At 35.1% G+C, this 24,768-nt stretch overlaps 2 protein-coding genes across 6 annotated transcripts in view; one reads left to right on the forward strand and one right to left on the reverse strand.

Annotated features, from left to right (window-relative positions):
- On the forward strand, positions 1-11,239 carry LOC121728538 (cytochrome P450 4g15). Of its 3 annotated transcripts, none has more exons than XM_042116694.1 (9): positions 1-94; positions 4,879-5,106; positions 5,597-5,800; positions 6,537-6,716; positions 8,749-8,945; positions 9,023-9,298; positions 9,467-9,704; positions 10,277-10,462; positions 10,675-11,239. In XM_042116694.1, exons 2-9 carry the CDS (start codon positions 4,896-4,898, stop codon positions 10,851-10,853), a joined length of 1,671 nt encoding a protein of 556 aa, XP_041972628.1. In that variant the 5' UTR covers positions 1-94; positions 4,879-4,895; the 3' UTR covers positions 10,854-11,239. The 3 variants fall into 3 exon arrangements, with proteins under 3 accessions (XP_041972628.1, XP_041972629.1, XP_041972630.1); XM_042116695.1 differs by having other exon boundaries at positions 22-98; positions 4,881-5,106; XM_042116696.1 differs by lacking the exon at positions 1-94 and adding an exon at positions 3,074-3,079 and having other exon boundaries at positions 4,881-5,106.
- LOC121728539 overlaps positions 10,791-24,768 on the reverse strand; it is a 19,769-nt gene continuing 5,791 nt past the window's right edge. For all 3 annotated transcript variants that reach the window (XM_042116698.1, XM_042116697.1, XM_042116699.1), the window contains 4 exons: positions 18,694-18,889; positions 16,044-16,167; positions 12,016-12,196; positions 10,791-11,396 (listed from right to left, as the gene is read on the reverse strand). In XM_042116698.1, the coding sequence (XP_041972632.1) occupies positions 11,261-11,396; positions 12,016-12,196; positions 16,044-16,167; positions 18,694-18,889 (637 nt within the window). In that variant the 3' untranslated portion in view covers positions 10,791-11,260. The remainder of the gene's footprint in view (positions 11,397-12,015; positions 12,197-16,043; positions 16,168-18,693; positions 18,890-24,768) is intronic.

The following is a 24,768-nucleotide window of genomic DNA, read 5'->3' on the forward strand; positions in this document are numbered from 1 at the left end:
CGCCGGAGTCGCTTCAGCAGTTTAACATAAGCCGGTCAGGATAACAGGGCACATCGCTCTAAATTAAGTGGGCCTTAGTGAATGTATTAGTATATAAGGTAAGGAGATCTGCTCTATTTTTGTACTAGTGCTATCATAAAATAATTAAGTAATAAAAATAAGTTACAGTTATTTTGGTGGTTGAATTGTTTTCGTTTTTTCTTGTGATGAGCTTTTGTTATTAATTGAATAAATATTTTCACGGTGACAATTTTTTTTAAGAATATTTTGATTACTTAAATAATTAAAAAAATGTCCTATTAAATAAAATCAATAGTTGTTGTACAAAAGTGAGTGTTATTCTGTCTGTCTATCCTGGTGCTAGACTTGTCAAGCTTTTTGTTTGGCGAAGCTTTTCGTATGTGAGTGAATGTGATAAATGTATTTTCCTTTTAAACAAAAGATAGTTATTACAGTAATAAATTCACTAAGTTATATTGTAAAATATGTATATCAATAGTTTAAAAATGTACTTACCTAAATACTTATATCTCTTTCGACTCGCCGATATCTTAAAAATTTTAACGCGTTAAGTTTTGTACTTAATGTTAACCAACTATTAAAAGTTTCAGAAATGAGTAAAACTCATTGCATAGTTCTTTTTTTATTCTTTCAGATCCGCTATTAGAAAATATTATAAGTTTAAAAAAAATACTTAACAGTAAACTTACAATTATTGTGATTAAATATTGATAAACCAAAGTATGAGTCCAGAAACCACTAGGATACTCTCAGTATTTCAAAGGCGTTTATTTGTTACTTTATAGCTCCATCTATTATTATGTGAATTGTGAGGGAAAGCGCTTGAAGGCGCGAACTTTTAGCTACCGCAATGAAAGCATTTTTTATAACTTCTGCCATTTCAGACTTATTCCACAAACCTTTTCTTTTATTTTATGCTTGAACTCTTTTAGAAGAAACTTTGGATATCTATTGAAAGTGTACATACTTTAAAATTGTTTCAACAAAGCTTTGGGGTTTTGAATGTAATGGAAAGTGATATATTAAATTATGTTGCCTGATTTATTTCTTACTAGGTTCCGCGCGCTTCGCCCGCATAATTTAGGAATGTCACGGAAACCGTACATTTTTCCGCAAAAAAAACCTATGTCCTTTCAAGTGATCTATTCTTCATGTGTGCCAAATAACATAAAAATTGCTCCAGTAGTTTCTTAAGATAATGCAATTTTATTTCTTAAGATAATGCAATTTTAAACAATTTCCTCCGTTTTTTCCACATGTTCCTCTATAGCCTTCCTAAATAAATGAGCTATTAGCGCGTTTAAATAAGCACGTCTTTCAAATAATTTCCCCCGTTTTTTTTCTACACTTTCCTCTATTTCTTCGCTCCTATTACTTTTATCGTGATAAAATATAGCCTATAGCCTTCCTCAACAAATGAGCTATGTAACGAAAAAAGCGCGTTAACCCGCGTAACGCAAAAAAAAAATGAAATTGCTTATTATATTAAGAACTACTGGAGAAATTTTTATGTTTTTTGGCACACATGAAGAACAGACCACGTAAAGGAACATAGGCTATTTTTTACGGTTATGTACGGTTTCCATGAAATTCCTAAATTACGCGGGCGAAGCCGCGCAGAACATCTATAGTATTAATATAATAATAAGAAGGCTGAACTTACTATTTTTTTGTTTTAAGAAAAATTATATTATATTTTGTGTGTACAAAAAACTAGATACTTAGTGTAAATTTTACAAATGAAAAAATTACAAACTTTACTTTTTCTTTGTGATCTATACAACATGTAACTAAACTAAGTGATTATACTTTATGGTGTGTATGAGTCCCCTGTATAGAATTCACTGTGAAAGTAGCAGCGACGAAAGAGTAACTTTTCTTTACTTTTGTATGGGCAAACTCAGGAGTTGGCCCATACAAAAGTAGTACACAGCGTCAGGCGCTGGGGCGCTTCCCTATAGAAATCTAAAAAAAATGCCCTTTCAGCGCATACTTTCACAGTGAACTAACTCGATATAACAAACACACTTAAAGTATAATAGCTTTGTTTTGTTACACCCTGTGAACCTAAAATCCATAATGTATTATCATGTTACTTCTTTTAACCTTTTAATCCCCAAGCGGCCGGATCCGGCCGCCACAGATTATACTGCAGCGATTCCGTCTACACCCAAGCGGCCGGATGTGGCCGCGCTCTTTCGTTCGATTAAATTACGTATTTCGTTGACTTAGAGACTACTTTTGTATGAAGAAGTTTGGTTAGTTATGATCTACGATAAATTTGCCACATTCTGAATGCAAAATATTATACAATCTGTGGTCGACGAATATTTGTCAGTCATTTGAAAATCGTGAATTTTTCGTGTGTGTTCTGCCATGTTGTGTTGTTTGTTTGATATTATTGATGGATTTAACGAATGTAAGTAGTAAAATAGTTTAATTTATTAATTATAATTTATAAATAGTTTTAGATAATCATTTGAAAGAAATACTTACATCGTAATAACTTCTAGTTTACACGAGAAAATTTGGTTGTTATTTATGTGATTTGAACGCGATTTGTTTAATATTTTTGTAAATAATTGACGTTAAAAGCGTATATTATCGTGTACAAAACGATTTAGATCCTAGTAATAGTATATAATAGTATCGATTTAGTAAAATAATCAAGATAAAAATTACCTATTTATAACGGCTTTTTGCCGGCCGCGGCCATTTTGAACTTTATTTGTATTGCACTAAGGACGAAGTTTGCTTGTGTATAATACCAAAACCGGTTTTTATTACTCTTATCTCTTATCTGTTTATTGATAACAAGTTAAGTTATTTCAAAGAATTGTTTACATAAACAGTTTGTATAGCTCTGTGTTATTGAGATTATAATAATGTATTAATATATTTGTTGCGAAATAGTTAGAAACATAGATTTCAAAGTTTACAGTGATGAGACAAATATCACATCTGACTAAATACTATATTATGATGGCTTGATAGATAGAAAATTTAACATATATTATAATATTTTTCACTCAAACATAAAATATGGATTAGATGTAAGGTTATTACATTATTTGTACAAAGAGGGTAGGCCGGGTGCCATTTTTTTTTGCAAACTACGTACCCTACATTTTTGCAAAGATTTTGGCACTTACTGAAGGGTTAATTGAAAATGATGTCGAGCTTCCATCTGCTGATATTTTTGTGTTTTTCCTTTTTGTAGAGATATTGTTAAGAGACGTTTGTCGCCGAAATCTATAACGAGTTTCGACATATTTTTGGGATGTGTACAAAAAAATTTGAGTCTTAAAACCAAATGTCACTTACCATAATTAGGAAAAAACCGGTCGAGTTTGTTTCCAAGCGCGTTCAGGGCGGTGACGCCGCGTTAAAATAGAAAATCGTTTTGGATATGTTTTAGATCGCTTGTTTTCTATGAGATAGGCCGGCCTCTCATAGAAAACATTTCTATTTCATACTCATAGATAACATTTCTATGAGAAGAAAACAAGAAATGGAACAGCAAGAAATGGAAAGGGCGTAAGCGACAAAATGGTTTTTGTCGCGTAATTTAAAAACCATAAATATTTTTCATATAAGCTTTGGGCAAATTATAGTGTATGTTTGAACTAATCTATGTACAAATTTTGGAAGCTGAAATCACTCTCGTCTGTTGGCAAAATTAGAATCCCTGGTTTTATAGAGGTCTTTTTGATTAATTATTCTGTGTTATAAAAGTTGACCAATCGTGTTATGCTATGGGTCATCCAAAGATAAAGACATGATGAATACTAACAATAAACTTTAATTTCTTAGCTTTAGTCATTGTTGAGAAAAATCGATATCGCTGCAGTCAAATTATCAAGGCGTTACCTTGATACCTCGATCGTGGAAATCGCAGACACAATAGATTTTCATTTTTCAATAATTAAACCTAGTAGCGATCGCTTCCGAAGCGTTATTCAAAAGTCAACGGGCAACGGCCTACTAGAATGTCAAAATAAAAATTATATTAAGTTAATTTAAGATCTAATATTATTAAAACCGGCTGCGTGCAAATCGGACATGCTCTCGAGGGATTCCGTAGAAACGCGTTGTTGTACGGCCTTATTAAACCCTTACCTGGTAAATATATATTTTTAATCCTGCTGAATAAGTATTTGAATTTTCATATAATATCAACAAAGCTTATAAAATTATAGACGGACATACGATAAACAGACAGTCAGCGAATCTCAGTAACCCTGTCTATTTTTAGCGTATAGGAACTGAACACGAAAAAAATAAAAACAAAAGGAAAGCACTTGCAAGTAACATGGAAACAAAACGTGTTACCGAAAGGGGATCTAAAAACCTTGGTTTCGGGCTTATGGGCTTCCCGAGTGGAAAAATACACTTCAATCTGGTTTTTAATTAGTAATAAAATGTGCAAATTAACTATTATGAGACAACGTTTGCGGATATTGACTTATCATATTCATAAATTAAGAATTAAAGTGTAAACATTATGTAAAATATTTACTAGGTACTTTATTTTACATAATCTTCAGAGGATTTTTTTAAAGTTTATCGTCCAAAACTTTGTGGCAACCAAGTACATATTAAATCAAAATACATAGACAAATACAACGAATGCCTTTGCAAAAACAATTACTTATATTTATTATATTATGTAATTTGAAGTCTGAAGTTATATCGTTTTAATTCATTTCTTTTTCACTCCTTCGAGTACGTACCTGATTTAGTTGTTATTTAGACATAGGGCAACGCTTTTTCCTATTTTCGAAATTTAAAATCAGATGTTCGGAACGTCCAATATCTAATTTTGTATACATCTACTGACTATAATTCGTTATCAACAGGAAAAAACAGTCAAGATGAGTTACGCGGCGACGGAGAGTGTTCTCCAGAGCACGGCCTGGACGGCCACCAACATGTTCTACCTGCTGCTGGTGCCGGCCATCATCCTGTGGTACACCTACTGGCGCATGTCAAGGAGGCACATGTACGAGCTGGCAGAGAAGATCCCCGGACCGAAGGGCCTGCCCCTCATCGGAAACGCTCTGGAATTCGTAGGCACCTCCGCCGGTAAGGGTATATTCTTATTAATTAGCAAAATTTCCGGAAGACTCAGAACTGACAAAGAAGATAGACTTACAATAATTAACCTGAGATAATCCTGATTTCATAATTCACAAGTGAAATCGGGGATTTTAGGGATCAGGAAGACAGTGCGTATACTTGTCATACTCGTAGCCCTAGAGAACGGTTTAAAAACGTTTAACGTTTAGGTATAGTTATTTAAACGAAACAAAGTTGTTAATAAATAAAAAGTTACCGTACCTGTTAAATTTGCATAAAAGTTTGCTATTGACGTAATATTCACGAATGTCACTATATCAAAGCGTAAAAAACACGTTTGGAAAAACAAGATTTAACATAAATTACCATAATCGCTCAGTCATTTTGTTGTGCATTAAATATTTAAGTTGATTAGTTCAGCGATAAAAATAAAAATAAAAGTTATAAACAAGGAGGCAATTAATGTTGATTGGATGTATTTTTTTTTTCTTTTTAGACATTTTCTCGAACGTCGTGACGAAGGCTGAGGAATTCAATGACACCAGCCTAGTGAAGCTGTGGATCGGACCCAGGCTGCTTGTGTTCCTGTTCGACCCTCGGGACGTAGAGGTGATCCTCGGAAGCCATGTCCACATCGACAAGGCCGAGGACTACCAGTTCTTCAAGCCATGGCTCGGAAACGGTCTTCTTATCAGTACTGGTTAGCGCCTTTGCAATTATCATTACGAACGATTTTTTCTTACACTGGACCCAACTTACATTGCAATAATGAATAGATAATATGATACGAATACAGAAAGACAAATCACACTGCACGGTGCACCCCTCTGTTTTCAGCGAGGGTCAAAGGCACGAATAAAATAGAATAACTAATTAGTTACAATTTTAATAAACCTTGAGATAATCACTTTTTTTTGGGAAAGTTAAAATTTATTGGGGTGTTTTGCTAATTTACAGCAAAAGCTATTAAGCGTTGCATATTTGTTGTCATCAATAAAATTCCGAAATTTGCAATCAAGATACATTAGGTTTTTCCAAGCACATAATGCTCAAATATTTTATAAACAGCGGAAAAGTTGTAAGGCTTAGCAGCGGAAAAGTTGTAATAAATATTATGCATGATCAATTATGTATATTATTTCCACCTAAGCTGGATGTTTCATATTGCGCTAATAAAGATCAATAACCTAATCAAATAATAATTAAAAAAAATGTTTTTTAAATTGTTAATTAAGTTAATAACTTTTAAATATATTTAAGCTAGCTTGAAACCAAACAACTCGAACTAAATTCTCGAATATGTTGACAGTGTCACATGCACACTGACGACCGTCTTAAAAAGCCCTCACGCTTAAAAACCTCTACTAAAAAACCTTCAGGTTCAACTTAAAGAATACCTAACTAACAATCATATTGAACGTCTCCTTTATTCGAAGGTCCCAAATGGCGCTCACACAGGAAGCTGATTGCGCCTACCTTCCACCTTAACGTGCTGAAGAGTTTCATCGACCTGTTCAACGCCAACTCCAGAGCCGTGGTGGACAAGATGAAGAAGGAAGCCGGCGTGTTCGACTGCCACGACTACATGAGCGAGTGCACCGTCGAAATCTTGCTTGGTGAGTTTCTTTAACCCTTAACCAGGTTAATCAAAGAGACGATATCGTCATAATTTCAAACGCAAGAGTTTTTTTGTTGACTATGTGCTCGCGCAGTACACAGGAGCACTCTCTCATTTTACTCTGTGGAGGCTATCACTTGGTTTTCTTACAACAACTTGGTCATTACAGTTAAGATCTAATGCATCTTAAAGGACTGAATTAAACAGCTTTAGAAGAGATAAATATATTTTGTCAAAAAATTCTAGCAATTAAGCGTTACATCGTTTTTGTCTAGTTACAAGCGCCATGATTATTATTTATCATAGCTTTATCAGTGTTAATTATTCAATAGCAGTTAGAGCATGCCTACTATTACACAAGTATTTACTAAACAGCGTTTACAAATATAAGCATTTCGAAGTTACTTTGGCAAAATATTTTATGGTATTAATATTATTATTATTACTTATTATTATCAATGACATAGGCATCTAATTTTAAAATTCCCATATAAAAATTTAAAAATTTACAAGTACGTCTGAATAATAATTCTAATCGACTTTATTGAGGAAACCATTTTTAGGCTCAAATTAAAGTCCAAAATAGTTACTTGTCTGGGCATAATCTGTAATACGCGATTTGACACGTAATTATTTTTAAATTCTAGTAGATAGCACGTAGTAATGTCTACGGAATTCATTACTGTACTGTCGCTACTTACGTATGCGCATATCAATTTACAAAAAATGACCCTACATTTAAATATTATGTTTATGTAGAGTAGACAACGATTTTTAAACTCTATATTAACATGTGTCAATTATTCAGTGACCGGTATTATTTCTAGACTGACTAGCACGCAAATATGTTTTTTGCGTCTTTACGTGGATATTATAATAATATTTAATTCATGGCACTGATATTTTCCACGTTTGCCGGAACTTAGTACTAAACGATTTGCAATGCATACAAGGTAAAATTACGGACTAGTTTGTTTCTCAGAACGCGTGTTAATTGTCATACATCCTCGTGTCTGTTTAATTATAGAAGGTTCTATATAGAGCCTTGTAAAGAGTTCCGTACTTACTTTATAATTTTATATCGATTAAAAGTCCTTACCTATAAAACTTACTTATTAAATAATGCTATTGTTGCAATCAAATAGGTTTTAGTTTATATTAAAATGAAATAGCAACCTCCGCGTTTCATGGCTAGCAAAGTTACATTAACTGTCTCGGAAAACTTTTGTCTAATCAAATATATTAATGTTTCTTAAGGTGGGTTGCACCAACTTACTTTAACTATAACTTTAACTTTAACCATAACAAAATGTCAAATGAACTGCCAAATTCCGAGTAAAAGTCCATAATGGACGCCATATTTGACGATAACCTTAACCTTAACTATAACTACGCCTCTGGTGCAACCCACCCTAAGTCGCAATAAAATTGATTCCAAATAATAAATCCCTCTCAAATTGCTTTCCTATTACTTGAAGTGAAATCCCTGTTTGATGACTGGAAGCACAGTTCCAACACACGAATGTCATCATCCTTGCACTGGTCGGTAGTAAGCGTGTTGTCATTCATAGTACTATAGGGCTCCTTATAAGGAAAGACATAAGACATCAGTATATATTGGTCGACCTCCCACGCGCGATTGTAATATTAATTACCCATAACTACTGCAGGGAAGGTTGTGTCACTTTACGACGGATTAAACAATCGAGGCTAAGTGGGAAATCAAGCTGATGCCCTAAATCGACACTGAAAGGATAACGTGACCGCAAACCATTTATTGCTATAATATATTAATTTTTTCTGCATAATTATTATAACCTGACCTTTAAGTGATATTAATAGGCTATTCACAACTTTTTTGGCAGATTCTCCATACTTGATCTGTCAAGTGGATGGCTATTGATCACTTATCAGGAATTGGTGAAACAGGCCCTTAGTTTCTTTTTCGATTTTTATGTCTGAAAATGCAGAATATTGTTGGATGTGGTTGGATTTCCGAGCAATCTAGTGATTTGATCGTTTTCCTACAGAAACTGCCATGGGCGTGAGCAAGACGACTCAAGACCAGAGCGGGTACGAGTACGCTATGGCTGTGATGAAGATGTGTGACATCCTCCACTTGAGACATACCAAGATCTGGCTCAGACCAGACCTCCTCTTCAACTTCACCCAGTACTCCAAAGTCCAGGAGAAACTCCTCAGCGTCATCCACGGTTTGACCAAAAAGGTATTTTTCAATTTCTCTGATCAGAATCAATTACAGGTCAAACGTTAGAGTGATAACATAATTATTGTTTCCCTCAGGTTATCCAGAAGAAGAAGGAGGACTTCAAATCCGGCAAACAGCCATCCATCGTCGTCAACCCGGAGACCTCAGACAACTTATCGAGCAAAGTAACTTCCGTCGAGGGTTTGTCTTTCGGACAATCGGCCGGTCTTAAAGACGACTTGGACGTCGACGAAGATGTCGGTCAGAAGAAGCGTCTCGCTTTCCTCGACCTGCTCCTGGAGAGCGCCCAGGGAGGAGTGGTCATCACTGACGAGGAAATCAAAGAACAAGTGGACACCATTATGTTTGAGGTAAATGTATCAGCCAATTTAAATATGACATAGTTATTCTCGTATACGACTATGTCATATTTAAATCAGAAACGAGTCAAATAAATGATTATGGATTTTATCTATGTCGCATTGTTATGTCATACATTTTTATCTGCTGCCACTTGATTGCATTTTATGGTAATGTAGGGTCACGACACCACCGCCGCCGGAAGCAGCTTCTTCTTGTCCTTGATGGGTATCCATCAGGACATTCAAGAGAAAGTTGTTGAGGAGCTGTACGGAATCTTCGGTGACTCCGACCGTCCCGCCACCTTCCAAGACACATTGGAGATGAAATACTTGGAGAGATGCCTCATGGAGACTCTGAGAATGTACCCTCCGGTGCCCATCATTGCTCGTCGTCTTAACCAGGACGTGACGATGCGTAAGTCGAATTATTAAATTATAATATTTCAAAAGCTGTTCAGACCTTAGTTGAATTGGTTTGTGCCATGGTCTATGATTTTTCAAGGATTTCATCTAGAGTCACTAGTGCTTTTGATTGCCTATCATCAAATCATAAACCATTCCAACCAACAAGATTGAAGAGATAAACTAACTCAGAAAAAATATCTCAGAAACCGGGCCTTACAGGTTTTCCCGACTATTAACCTTCCTAAGATTTGAGAAAAATATTTCGACATGGTTTTGTAGTATTTGCACGAAGTGATATTGTGGCCGATGAAATATGTACAAACAAATAATTTATGTTTTTAAATTACTATTTTATTTAAATTAAGAGTGAATTTGCATAATGAACGGTAACAAGTTATGTTAACGATCGATTTATCATCATAGATGTTAGATTAAATAGTAGTAGCTCGGTTGAACAACTTTAAAAAGATGACAGAAACAAAGTTACATATTATTATTTTATGCTGTATGCATTATTTTAGTGTTTTCCGACTTCCGGTGCGTCGATATAAATTATTAACACAAACATTTTACACTTTTTAGCTTCTTGTGGGCTACAAGTGCCCGCTGGAACCACCGTGGTTGTGGGAACGTTCAAGCTGCACCGTCGCGAGGACGTATATCCCAACCCCAACAAATTCGACCCCGACAACTTCCTGCCGGAGCGCTCCGCTAACCGCCACTACTACGCGTTCGTCCCCTTCTCCGCTGGACCCAGGAGCTGCGTCGGTGAGTCATTAATTCAAGCCATAAAACATACAACCTTAACCTTACATAAAACTTTACACCAGGTAATAAAGCAGTAGATCATAAAAATGACTAACACCTAACTAGAATAGGTTTTATAATTTATATTATTTCAAGGCAGTTCCCGCTGCGATGCAAAATGCGGTAGCTATGAGTTTCTTTAGCAAAATTATTTATGTTTTTCTTCTTGTCAGGTCGTAAATACGCCATGCTGAAGCTGAAGATCATCCTCTCGACCATCCTGAGGAACTTCAAGGTGTACTCCGACATCACGGAGTCCGAGTTCAGACTGCAGGCCGACATCATTCTAAAACGCGAGGAAGGTTTCAAGGTGCGACTGGCGCCCCGCAAATCGATGGCCAAGGCATGCTAATTGAAGACTTATACAAACGACTGTAGTTTTAAAAATGATTTTCAAAAGAGGACCGTCCTCCTAGGACGGTATGAAAACAGGCGATCGTTTTAAACTGGAAGTAGTTCTCGAATGCTTTAAAACTTTAGACTCGTTCTACTCGTAGGAATACTAATTTATAATACCAAATATAATTGTACAATTTAAATAACAATTATAAGAGGAGAAGATGTTAATTTATACCTTTATAATGTTATTTCATTATCGTAATTTTGTTTTTAGTAAAACGTTGTAAAGGGATCGGGAATTAGAAATTCGCATCCTACTATTGTATATACTCGTGTTTTAGTGTTCGAATACTAAAGTATGGAAAATTATTTATAAGAAATAAAAGTGTTAAATGGGAAGAAGTTTTTTTATTGAAGTGACTAAGGTTTTTCAATCTTCTGTTCATACAACACCCGTCTACTACTTATCAGTTTTGTGACGTCATTAGTCGTGTCCGTCCTGCCGAGCACGACGGCCTCGGACTCCTCAGCACCACCTTCTTTACCTTTTTTAGCCCTATAATGGATATTAATATAGTAATTAAAATCACTTCAATTTTCATGGAAAACTGGTAGCTTAATTTACCACGCAATGAAAAGGCAGTGAAAGTTGAAACTTTGGAATGTTTTCGACAAAATTTCAAAGGCTCACCGACAAAATGTAAACTGCCTCAATCTTTACCGTCTGCATAGCTTCTATTAATAGTTTAATTCTTCAATAAAAAAATCAAAATATATTAAAGAACTAGATGACGACCGCAAAACTCGTTTATCGCGCGGGAACTGTACATTTTTTCGGGATAAAAAGTATCCTATGTCCTTTCCCGGGACTTACAGTATCTCCGTACCAAATTTCAGTATAATCGGTTCAGCGGTTTGAGCGTAAAGAGGTAACAGACAGACAGACAGACGGACGGATAGGCAGTCACACTTTCGTATTTATAATAATATATTAGTATGGAACTATGGATATTTAATTCTTCTATAATAATTTTATCGGCCTGTCTGTTACATCTTCACGCCCAAACCGCTGAACCGATTTTCTGGGTATGGAGGTCCTTTACGCAATAAACGAATCTTGTCATCTAGTCGGCATAAAGTATTTTTACAACTTGATAGAATGAGTTATTTATTACTTTAGCACATCCAGGGGAGATCTTTGGTGTTTTGGACAGGCGCACGGAATGTCTTGGTGGTGCTCTCTTTCATTCCACCATCCCGCGTGGGACAGCTTCCATTCTATCACCAACACTTTGGCGATCGTACAATCATTTGCTTCTTGAATCAATTTAAAATATGATGCCATATGCTCCTGACCTACAAATATTAACAACGATTAAATTACTATAAAACTATCAAATCTTATTACTCTTACGTAGAGTTTACATACTACTGTAGAGTAATAGGTACATTCGAAATTTTGGGCAACCTAAAACTTATTGCAGGTACAGAATTAATCGCAAGTGTTAAAATAAATATAACGTTCGCAACAAAATTATTTTTATGATGAAATAATTTTGGTGGGTACTTTAAAATTATGTTCATATTTTATTGCTGTTTTCATTATACATATATTTTAATTACGTAGTACTAAATATTTTATTTAACTGTTTGAGGCATTTAAATGATTATGTGATACGTGACTGCATTTGACATAGGTTTAGTTAGTTTCAAAATACTTGTGAATTGTTAATAATATATTATTGTTAGAGATTAATTACTATATCACCTAGCATGTAATGCTACTGGAGGTTAAAAACTACCTAGTATTGTAAATATTATTTGCGTATGTTTAGGGAGATCGCAGACTCGATCGCACAGAAAGTCTGCGGTCTGCGATCTCCCTTACGCGAACACGGAACCACTAATGAAAGCAGTTCCACATTTTATAGGAAGTAAAGATAAGATAGAAAATTCGAGGAGAGGTTACGTGGCGAAATAACGTAACCGTCGACCTCGTCCGACACTTTAAGTGTCTCAGTCGGTGTGTAAGAGCTCCATTTGTATTCCTAATCTAATACCGGCATTGCTATAACCTTCAACTCGGACGTGGCTGAGAACAAATGCTTTAAAATACGTTAAATTGTCAATTAAATTCATGTTCTCGCGGTTAGAGTAAAGCAAAAAATATGTACACGAAATTGGAGCTAGAATAATAATTATAATTTATGTTTCGCTTAAAACAATTCGTTATAAGTAGGTACTAATTAATGTAAATTCTGATTAGTCTCGCGTGTGTTTAGGGATTATAGCTACTTTCCTTCGGGAAAATCTATCATTATTATCTATCTACCAGAGCCGAGGCTAAAAATACAATTTAATACATAATATTAAATGACGGTAGCTTAAATAATACTTAAAAAAAACCGGCCAAGTGCGAGTTGGACTCGCCCATGAAGGGTTCCGTAGCAACAGTAAGGTTTATTTTTTATGAAATTAAAAGGTTTTTGATGTATTTTTACGTTTCAGTTCATTTAATGAAAGTTAATTTAAGGTTTACCATTTATGATGTATAAAAAAAACTACTTGCTAAATTTCGTTCAAACCAATTTTCGTTGGTAGTTTTTATAGTAATGTACATCATATATTTTTTTTAGACTTATCATGCCCCTACTTTAGAAATTAAAGTGGGGGGGACACACATTTTACCACTTTGGAAGAGTCTCTCTCGCAAACTATTCAGGTTAGAAAAAAATTATATTAGAAACATCAATATAATTATTTAAGACCTATCCATAGATACTAGGGGTCGCAATACCGGACCATTTAAGCGAAAACGGTATTTTTGGTATTGGCTCCAGAGTCCAGACCAATACCGGTAATCCGGTATTTTCGATTTTTTCGGGCTTTAAGCTTAAGTTTAAAATTTAGTATAATAAAGTTAGTTTGCGGAGGAAAAGTAACTAGGTGCCTAACTTGAATGAATTTATCTTCTAATTAAAATAAAATTTTCAATTATTATTTGATATAAGTACATTCAGGATACATCATTAATTTCATAAAATTTGGCCAAGTCAAATTACTTTAAGATCTCACATATTTTAAATAACATGAACTATTATATGTATCCAATAGGTAAAGCAAAGAAATAGAGTTTAATACTTTTTCATAATGTTATTGTAATTCTAGAAGTACATGATATTTCGATTTTGTATAGAACTTGGCATTCATTAAGAACTCAATTCTTTTTGCAGCGAAGCCCACCGCCAGGCATAATTTCTATATTGAACTTGACTCTCCATTTTTAATTTATTTTTATTAAAAATAAGGGGGAAAACGAGCAAACGAGCAAACTTACCTGATGGAAAGCAACTACCGTTGCCCATGGACATTTGCAACATCAGAAGAGCTGTATGGGGGGTGCGTTGTCGGTATTTTAAGAGAGAATACGCTCTCTTCTTGAAGGTTTGCAAATCGTCTGGGTCCGGAAATACTGCTGGTGACATACGTTCCAGCGTTTTACAACGCGCGGCAGAAAGTTACGCGAAAAACAAAACGGTTTTGGCGCATTTAAAAAAAGCTGGGAGGTACACAAAAAAGCTCGATATTAAGGGTGCCTCATGAGCTCACTGAAAGAAACCTAATGAACCGTGTGGTTTGTGGTTCTTTATTACGACGTAATGAAACCGAACAACAAGGTGATGCTGTGTGTGTGGTGGGATGGGAAGGGCATTATTCATTATGAGCTGAAACTTTTTCCCTAACCTAATATTTAGAAGAAGATATAATTCGCACGATATAATGATTTAAAAGATTGTTAAGTTTGATAACTAAAATTTTGAAGCATAACAATTAACAGATTTTACAAATTATATAATGTATTAATTATTCAGGTTTATCATTATTAGTAATAAGTGTCTGGAATAATCTATTCAACGATAAAATTGTACTGTGACCGATCCGAAATTATGAAGTAACAACCAACGTAGGTCCATATTTTGTTCAACTGGAGTCTACTTTAGTTACTTCCACAGCATTATGTCCTAAGGTGTTTACTTTAGTTACTTCCACAGCATTATGTGCTATGGAATTCTTCTATGGGGAAATGCAGCGGACATTAATTCAATATTCGTGCTGCAGAAGCGAGCCATACGTTCTATTTATAAGATGTCATCGTGTGAATCCTAAAGAGAACAGTTTAAGGAAATAAATATTCTGACCGTCGCATCTCAATATGTTTTGGATAACGTACTGTATGTAAGAAAGAACTTAAATAGTTTCAAAAAGAAAAGCGACAATCATTGTTTTAACACTAGGAATAAGAACAAATTAGAAATACCAGTGATCAGACTTAGCAAAGTCAGCAAATCTTTTAAAGGCCAGTGTATACGCCTGTACAATAGAATCCTAGAAAACGTTCAAAATCTCTCTATCAATAAATTTAAAAATTTAGTAAAAGAACGTTTGTGTACTAAAGCTTATTATAAAATCAAAGATTTCATCGACGACAACACACGATAAAAGATATACATCCCGGGATGTAATGTACGTGAATGTGACCGTGTTGTACTGTTATGTTTTAAATTGTAATTTTCCATCTTTTTAGTAAAAGATGGCCCCGTGCGAGTTTCTTACGCCGGTTCTTCTCGCCGGGTTAGTTCCCGAACCGGTGGTAGGCACCGTAGTATCGACGTTCGGTAAAGTTTTTGTAAAAAAATTACTCCGAATAAAAATATTTTTGATTTTGATTTTAATGAAATTTCGTTGAACCATTTTTTAATTCGGTTTTTCTTCCATAGTATAATATTTATTACTAGACGCTCCACGCAGCTTCGCCCGCGTAAATTAAATATTTCACAGACAAATTAGTCCACAAAAAATAGCCTATGATCCTTCACGTGGTCTACTTCTTATCTGTGCTAAATAACAGAAAAATTGATCCAGTAGTTCGTGAGAAATCCCTTTCAAATAATTTCCCCCGTTTTTTCCACATTTTCCTCTATTTCTTCGCTCCTCTTAGTCTTAACGTGATAAAATATAAACTAAAGCCTTCCCCGATAAATGGGCTATCTAACACTGAAAGAATTTTTCAAATCGGACCTTTCCTGAGATTAGCGCGTTCAAACAAAAAACCAGTTCCGCTTTATAATATTAATATAGATTCATAGGTTAGAACGAGAAGAAGGAAAGTTCGAAAAATTTAACGAAAGAAGAAATAATATACCAGCAGACACCGCCATCATAAGTCTCGACTGCTCAGCATCTTCTGCGAACGCTTCTGCGGCGCTGCTGCTGTACAGGTCATACACCTCAGTCTCCTTCTGACAAGGCTCCAGTGACTCCGCAGGCTGATAACGTAAAGTAGCTTTTGTGTATATTTTTCTTAAGATTTTAAAGTAAAAATATTTCAGAGGCTTTGGCCTTTAAAGGCATGTTTATTTTGACAAGTAACGTATCCAGCCAATTACATAATCATCATTTAATTTAAGTTAATTAATCATTTAATTACCAGTATATTATTAGGAATCAAGTTACCATAAAATATAACAATTATTAAAAAATTATAATAAACATTAATAACATAGGAAAAGTACCAAATGCCAAAAAACCGCAAAAAGGTAATGTCCAATTAGATCAATGAACTTTAAAAACTGGAAATATCAATTCTGTAATAAGTATACCACTTATAAAGCGGTAAACATAAACAAAGTCCGGTTTCTTTCACCATTATAAAGTTCTTAGTAGGATATTTCCTAATTTAATCAATAATAATAATATATAATTTATACAATATCAGATATTACGTAATATTTTAAAAATAAAGAACAAGCTTATATCCTATTTTAAAATATTATATTTATATTTTTATTGTATTGCAAATGCCTTATTATCAGCTATACATAGGGTTGCCAGGTTGCTAGACCGAAAAGCCGGACAAAGCAGTCATTAGTAAAAAAATCGGCCAAGTGCGAGTCGGACTCGTGCACGAAGGGTTCCGTACTGAGAGCAAACATAGACCAAAAATTGTGTTTTTGTATGGGAGCCCCCCTTTGTTTTTATTTTATATTAATATTGTTCATAAATATTGAAGTAGACATATAATTAAGGCCTTTGTGAAAATATCAAGTGCCTACCTGTTGCCATTATTGATATCGAGCAAAAAAGGCCAAAAAAATCACGTTTGTTGTATAGGAGTCCCCTTTAAATAATAAATTTATTTCGTTTTTAGTATTTGTTGTTATAGCGGCAAAGGATAATACACAATCTGTGAAAATTTCAGAACTCTAGCTATAGCGGTTCTTGAGATACAGCCTGGAGACGGACAGACAGACATCGAAGTCTCATGAATAGGGTCCCGTTTTCACCCTTTGGGTACAGAACCCTAAAAAGCCGGAACCTTGCTATCGAGTACTTAGAATCAAAACTTTTAGTAAAGCAATATTACGTTTGGTAGCGTGTACAGATTTTCATTTAACATCTAATAGCTCTACAATTTAACATCTTATTAGGTGTCCGTCGGTCAACCGTCTAACTTTTATATAAAGTTATAGATTCCAGGCTCTACGAAAGCCCTTTAATTTTGGCCGGACACGCAAGCTAAAAGCCTGACTGTGTCCGTCTTTATCCGGACGCCTGGCAACCCTAGCTATACAACACAAAGCTATATGCGAAGAAACAAGAATAATTATTGCTACTAGCATCAAAGTATCATTTAAGTATAACAATTGCACATTTTAATTAGAACACATATAAGACTTAAAAATAAAAGGAATAAAGTTTAATCAATTATTTAAATTGATTAAGCTAATTTGATATTGTACATTTTTACCTTAATACGACAGAAATACTGATTTGTGGGTCGTTTTAAATAAAATATATGAGTCAGTGCCGGATTAAGATTACTTGATGCCCTAAGCAATCGATGCCGTTAGGGGGGCCCCCTCTCCGTACGTCAACTAAAATCGGTCTAAAGTCTAAACCTTTACCGCCTAAAAAACTTAGTTTTTTTTTCCTAGAAACTTTTTTGGTGGCGTAAGAGAGTGATGCCCCAAGGACGGATTTTTTGGGCTTCCTCTGGTGACTGGTCCCCTTAGACGTGATGCCCTAGGCAATTGCTCAATTTGATTAAGGGTTAATCCGTCAATGATATGAGTATACGTAGTAAGTATGTACAGGTTTCCTAGAACATTTTTTTGACTTGACTTGAAGATACTCACGAAAAATGAGCTTGATAGTAATCAAGCTAATTTTTCGTGAGTATCTTCATTTTGATAAGAGGAACAACAATTTCCTCTGCGAAAATTCTCGATCAACAAGTCCTCGATGACTACGTAACCCTAAAATGGAAGTCTAACAAAGCAAATTTTTTGTATATTGATAGGTTATGTATATATATGTTACGCTCAAAGACCGAAATCGCTCAATGAGCGATTGTAGATTTTTCGCACCAAGGAATACATACAATCTCGAAAATATATATATATATATATATATATATATATATATATATATATATATATATATATATATATATATATATATATTTTCGAGAGGTTTTGTATGGGACTATGTATCTTGTATATTAGTGATCGAAGACTTTAGGGTGTGTATGTATTCCTTATAGAGAGTTCACTGTGGAAGTTGCAGCGCTAAAAGACCAAATTTTTTTTTCACTTTTGTATGGCAGCAGCGCTGAAAGACAAAAAAAATTCACTTTTGTATGGGGAAACCCGTAACGCTCGGGCCCTTGCCCATACTAAAGTGAAAAAAAAAATTCGTCTTTCAGAGCTGCTACTTTCACAGTGAACTCTTTACAAGGAAGACGTACACACCCTAAAGTATTATCACTTATTTTTTTAAACACTGTATAGTACTTTTTGAAAAGCAGCTCCCAACAGGCATTGGAAGGCTTCGTAGAGGTACTGCGTGCCCAGGTCCGGTCGTTCTCTCTTCAGCTGCAACTCTCCCAGCAGGTGCAATGCCCTTCCCAGCTGCTTCCGAAGACCGTGGTTCATCGCCGAAGACCCCATCTCCATGAGAAGACTGGCAGCCTCATCGAAGTACCCTAGTCTACTCAGTAAATTAACAAGTTATTAGTGTTATCTTATCCATACTAATATTGTATGAACTGCAAAATGTGTGACTATCTGTCTAAACTCATACACGTAAATCTATATTCATAGAGGACACTGAGTCCTAGGGAAGGAGATAATATTAAGATTTTTTTTTTTATCCCAGAAAATATAGGATTCCTTCCCGTTCAACGAATTCCAGCGCAACCAACTTACGGGAATCTAATTTGATTTCAATGCTTATTTTAATTTAAGATAATACTAGCTGTTATCCGCGACTTCGTCCGCGTCAACAAAATGTAAAATACATAGGTAAAAAATAAAAAAGTAAATATTTTTACTTTTTTATTTTGTCCTCCTCCTTTTTGGAAGTCGGTTAAAAAGTAGCCTAAGTTACTTCTTATTACATCAGCTATCTGCCAATAAAAGTCCCGTCAAAATCGGCCCAGCCATTTCGGAGATTAGCCGGAACAAACAGACAGACATACAGACAGACAAAAAATCTAAAAATTGTTATTTTGGTGTAAGTACCATCTATATATTCATATGAATGTAGTAAAAAACGGTTATTTTAATATTACAAACAGACACTCCAATTTTATTTATATGTATCTAAGATGTATAGATTATAGTATCAATTTGGGTAATCAAACAAGCTTTATAGTCGCTATGATTGTCAATCATCATGCCAATTGCCAGCTTAAAATCAGGAACTATAATTAAAGCACGTCAACTTTTAAGGCGAGGCCAGTTCGCGGATTCTGGGAAAATACTGATTTTTAAGCTTCCAGTCTGAAGAAATTATGTGGAATTCTCTTTCACAAAAATTGATATTGACTCAAAAAGGAACAAAGTAACAAAATCACTAAACAGAATATTGAAAAATGGCCTGATAATTCTGTAGAAAAATCTTGAATATCACCATAAAAATACACGTCAAATTCGAACATCTCATAATTTTCAATGAAAATGATAATATGTTTTTTTTTACAAAAAGGATAGCTTCAAAATAACGGAATAGTTTTTTAATAAATAAATCGGTCATTAAGAAATAAAATAAAATGTATAATTTTCTCCTATTTCGCTTTATCAAAGACGCGGCGAGCGTCGTAACCGCCACTGTACAAGGCGCGCGCTCGATATGAATGTTATTTAAAGGACCCACTGAGACGGGCCGTGCCGGGGATTAGCGTGCCGGGGCGCATCGCAAAAATCCGCCTCCATACAATTTGTATGAAATCGGATGCGCGTATACACTGTGCCGGGGCGCATCGGCGCGGATTTTTGCTCGGCGGATTTCCGTCAATACAAATTTTATGGAGGCGGATTTTTGCGATGCACCCCGGCACGCTGAGCCCCGGCACGGCCCGTCTCAATGTGCTCACTCCTTTAATGTGCTTTACGTCGATATTCGTACTGACAGACATCGAACTGCTAATTTTAGGGACTACCTGGCCTTAAACATTTACGTCAGGCGAAGAAAAAAAAAAACAAGAACAAAACCGCTTTATTCTTTTGGAAGCTTTTTTAAATTATAGCCCCTGACGTAGGTAAAGAGGTTTTATTAGTTTTTATAATATATTAAGTTTGTTGTGGGTCTGTAGCATCGTAGCTCTCAAAGGGATCAAGCAATTTATTCTTGGTTAAAAAACTAACTCGATAGCATGTAAATTGTAGAGTCAATACATACAAAATGTAATCTAAAGAACCTTTTAAATAACCAATTACTTAAAATAGAAAGGAAGTTATTTTTTAAAAGCTTTTATATAACTTGCTCTGTATGTATGTAAGTATGTATGTTCGGGTGAAATTTTGGAACTCAATTTTGAAGTAGATATATTTAACCGATCGAGCTGAAATTTTGCATGCACGTTTAGTTTGGATGACAATGCATGATATTGTATGTGACATCACTCTAAATCCAATATGGCAGACAATCCAAGATGGCGAAATAGTTATTTTCTATGCAGTTCTACAATATGGATATTAAATGAAAGGGCTTTTTGAGAGTAACTCGAAAGCGAATGTTATGTCATACTACATCCAATATGGCGGCTCATCCTAGATAGAGGTATAGTTATTTTTAATGCACTTCTGCAATATGGGTATTAAATGAAAGGGCTTATTCAGAGTAACTCAGAAACAAATGTAATGTCAGCTTACATCCAATATGGCGTCTCATTCAAGATAGTGGTATATAGTTATTTTTAATGCACTTCTGCAATATGGGTATCAAACAAAAAGGCTCATTGAGAGTAAATTGAAAAGTCATGTCGTGTCGTGTCGTGTCGTGTCGTGTCGTGTCGTGTCGTGTCGTGTCGTGTCGTGTCGTGTCGTGTCGTGTCGTGTCGTGTCGTGTCGTGTCGTGTCGTGTCGTGTCGTGTCGTGTCGTGTCGTGTCGTGTCGTGTCGTGTCGTGTCGTGTCGTGTCGTGTCGTGTCGTGTCGTGTCGTGTCGTGTCGTGTCGTGTCGTGTCGTGTCGTGTCGTGTCGTGTCGTGTCGTGTCGTGTCGTGTCGTGTCGTGTCGTGTCGTGTCGTGTCGTGTCGTGTCGTGTCGTGTCGTGTCGTGTCGTGTCGTGTCGTGTCGTGTCGTGTCGTGTCGTGTCGTGTCGTGTCGTGTCGTGTCGTGTCGTGTCGTGTCGTGTCGTGTCGTGTCGTGTCGTGTCGTGTCGTGTCGTGTCGTGTCGTGTCGTGTCGTGTCGTGTCGTGTCGTGTCGTGTCGTGTCGTGTCGTGTCCTGTCCTGTCGTGTCGTGTCGTGTCCTGTCGTGTCGTGTCGTGTCGTGTCGTGTCGTGTCGTGTCGTGTCGTGTCGTGTCGTGTCGTGTCAAAAGCCGGGCATTAGAAAATGCCTGGTTGAATCCGGTCATTTTTGTTAAGTGATATTTAATTTTTTAGTCGTAAAATTAAGTACCTACGATTTCTTAAAGACTTAAATTAAGTTAATCAGATTTTAACAAATTCTTGAAACAAAACAAACTACAATGAAGCAGACTTAAGAAATTTAGTCAGAGATTTAACTAAAAAACAAAAAATAAATTATAAGCAAATTTCTTTTTTAAAAAAAGCTTTTATATAAATACTCTAAAAAAGAAGAAAATAAACCCCTTAAAATTATAACTATGAAGTTATAACCTCAATATATTATACAATTTGCATTATAATAAAAGCTTGTCGCGAGACTTAACAATCTGTCAATATTTAATTACTTTAATAAATAAAATAAAAAATTTAATATCAGTTTCCTCAGTTGAGTAAATTGGCACTTACTAGTTTATTATTTACAAATTAAGTACAAATCACGCGACAAGCTTTTATTATAATGCAAATTGTATAATATATTGAGGTTATAACTTAATAGTTATAATTTTAAGGGGTTTATTTTCTTCTTTTTTAGAGTATTTAAATAAAAGCTTTTTTTTTCAAAAAAATTTTTGCTCATAATTTATTTATGTTAATGTTTTAATTTAACTGATTGTATTTCCGACCACGTGTAATAAACGACATTTTATAATCGGTAAATAATATGAATAACTTATTAATATTATGATGATTATTTAGAATATTTCCTTATAATATAATTGCTGCTTTATATTTTATAATCGATGACCAACGGATATATTTTGGATATAGAGTACTTAGTTAATTTATCAAAGTGATCCCTAAGAAAATTACTTTATAGGCGGCGCCAAACATTGAGATCGCTTAGCAAAAATTCAGTCTCAGATTTAATGTCTCTTGAGACTTAGGGTAAGAAACTGTAACATGTTTCGCTTATCCACGTCCCCATGACAAGTGACAACGCAATTCACGCACCAAAACATCCTTTTAGGTCCAAAGAGTTTGTTCGGCGCGATCCACCTGCTAATGTTTGACAAATTAGATTTGCAAATTATACGTTTTTATCAAGTCATATAAATTTATAAATAAAACATTCTATTGTTTAACTACGATTATAAAAAAGTTGTTTATATTGACCATTGGTTCAGAGTCCGGTAGGTATTAGAATTTTAACTACAAGCAGTATTTTTACATTCGTGCTAAAAATAGCGAGTTATAATGAACATAAAATTCATAAAAATACACGTCATCGCATAATAGTGTGTGTATCACTTTTATCACATAGTCATTTATCAGAAAGTTTTATAGCACACTTACATCTTGAAGTTAAGACAGTTTAAGTGCGTTATGTATGTAAAGCACTTGTTAGGTACCTACACAAATAATATTAATAAAATTGGCGTTAGCTAAAAGGGGAAGAACAAATCAGTTTCAACTGTAGTTAAAACTGATTTTTTTTTCTATGCTCTATCTCAATCATGGAGTTAAAGTTTACATTTTTAGCTGGTTTGAGACTTTGAGGGCACTCAACTTTTTTCTCTAATTCTAATATTACTATAGCTTACGCGTTGCTTTAACCCCTGACAAGGCCGGAGGCACGTTAGTTCATAAGCCGAAACTTCTGATTTAATTACCTATAATCTAAAAAGAGTTTGTTAGTTTGTTTGTTTGAACGCGCTAATCTCAAGAACTACTGGTCCGATTTGAAAAATTCTTTCAGTGTTAGATAGTCCATTTATCGAGGAAGGCTATAGGCTATATTTATCACGTTTAGACTAATAGGAACGAAGAAAAAGAGGAAAATGTGGAAAAACGGGGGGAAATGATTTGAAAGAACTTATTTGCACGCGCTAACCTCAGGAACTACTGATCCGATTTGAAAAATTCTTTCAATGTTAGATAGTCCATTTATCGAGGAAGGCTATGGGCTATATTTTATCACGCTAAGACTACTAGGAGCTAAGAAATAGAGGAAAATGTGGAAGAAACGGGTGAAATTATTTAAAAGGGCTTATCTCACGAACTACTAGAGCAATTTTTCTGTTACTTGGGTCAGATAAGAAGTAAAGGATCATAGGCTGTTTTTTGGGGACTAATTTGTCTGTGAAATATCTTATTTACGCAGGCGAAGCCGTGCGGAACGTCTAGTAAATAATAATTATAGGTTACAGATTACTAAATCAATCAGATATTTTGAAGAGTTTTCTTAGCTTGTTAATTTATTTTAAGGTCAGCTTACCCGACCGAACCGATATATACGATAGGTTTGACTGAGCTAGGCCAGCAATACATTATTTATTAATGTCACGCCAAAACATTTTGATTATGTATTGCTTTTATGCATCACAGCGTTTTATGTTCGTGTCTCGTCTCGTCTTATTTTGGTACCTACAAGCACCCTTACTCCTGAGTCCTGAGTCCTGACACCATCGAGAATCAAATCAACTCGATATCGGTATTTTTTAGTATTTTCAACATCTGCATTCTTCACTACATTGTTTGACATATTTTGCCCATTGCGATGTCGATTTCGATTGGAATTTGCTTACAATACGGATCACGATCAAAATCCACATCGAATTATATTCGTACTAGATGACGCCCGCAACTCCGTTGCGCCAAAAATCGTTTATCGCGCAAGTACCGTACATTTTCCCGGGATAAAAAGTATCCCATGTCATTTCTCGGGGCTCAAAGTATATCCATACCTTTCAGCAAAATTGGTTCAGCGGTTTGGGCGTGAAATGGTAACAAACAGACAGACAGACACACTTTCGCATTTATAATATTAGTATGGATTATCAAAACTGTGTCAGTATTAGGAGTAAGGCCACAATAGACGTAACGACCAGTAGTTCGACTGCAAAGAGACGGACAGGTTTCAATATCTGTCAAATTCGTCGGGTTTCACTAGGACTATGAACGGAATGTGCCTCGCGCTGGCTGATATACTTAATTTATTTTGAAATATTTAAAATAAAGATTTCAAAATTGGATTCTGACAATTTTAATCGCATGTGCCAAAACACAAACAACAATA

Source organism: Aricia agestis, chromosome 7, assembly GCF_905147365.1.
Source record: "Aricia agestis chromosome 7, ilAriAges1.1, whole genome shotgun sequence".
NCBI lineage: Eukaryota > Metazoa > Arthropoda > Insecta > Lepidoptera > Lycaenidae > Aricia > Aricia agestis.

Bases quoted from the DNA above. Each gene is read 5' to 3' on its own strand.
- LOC121728538 (XM_042116694.1), top strand. From the start codon at position 4,896: ATGAGTTACGCGGCGACGGAGAGTGTTCTCCAGAGCACGGCCTGGACG. The intron at 8,946-9,022 runs GTATTTTTCAAT...TGTTTCCCTCAG, and splicing joins TCCACGGTTTGACCAAAAAG to GTTATCCAGAAGAAGAAGGA. The intron at 9,299-9,466 runs GTAAATGTATCA...ATGGTAATGTAG, and splicing joins TGGACACCATTATGTTTGAG to GGTCACGACACCACCGCCGC.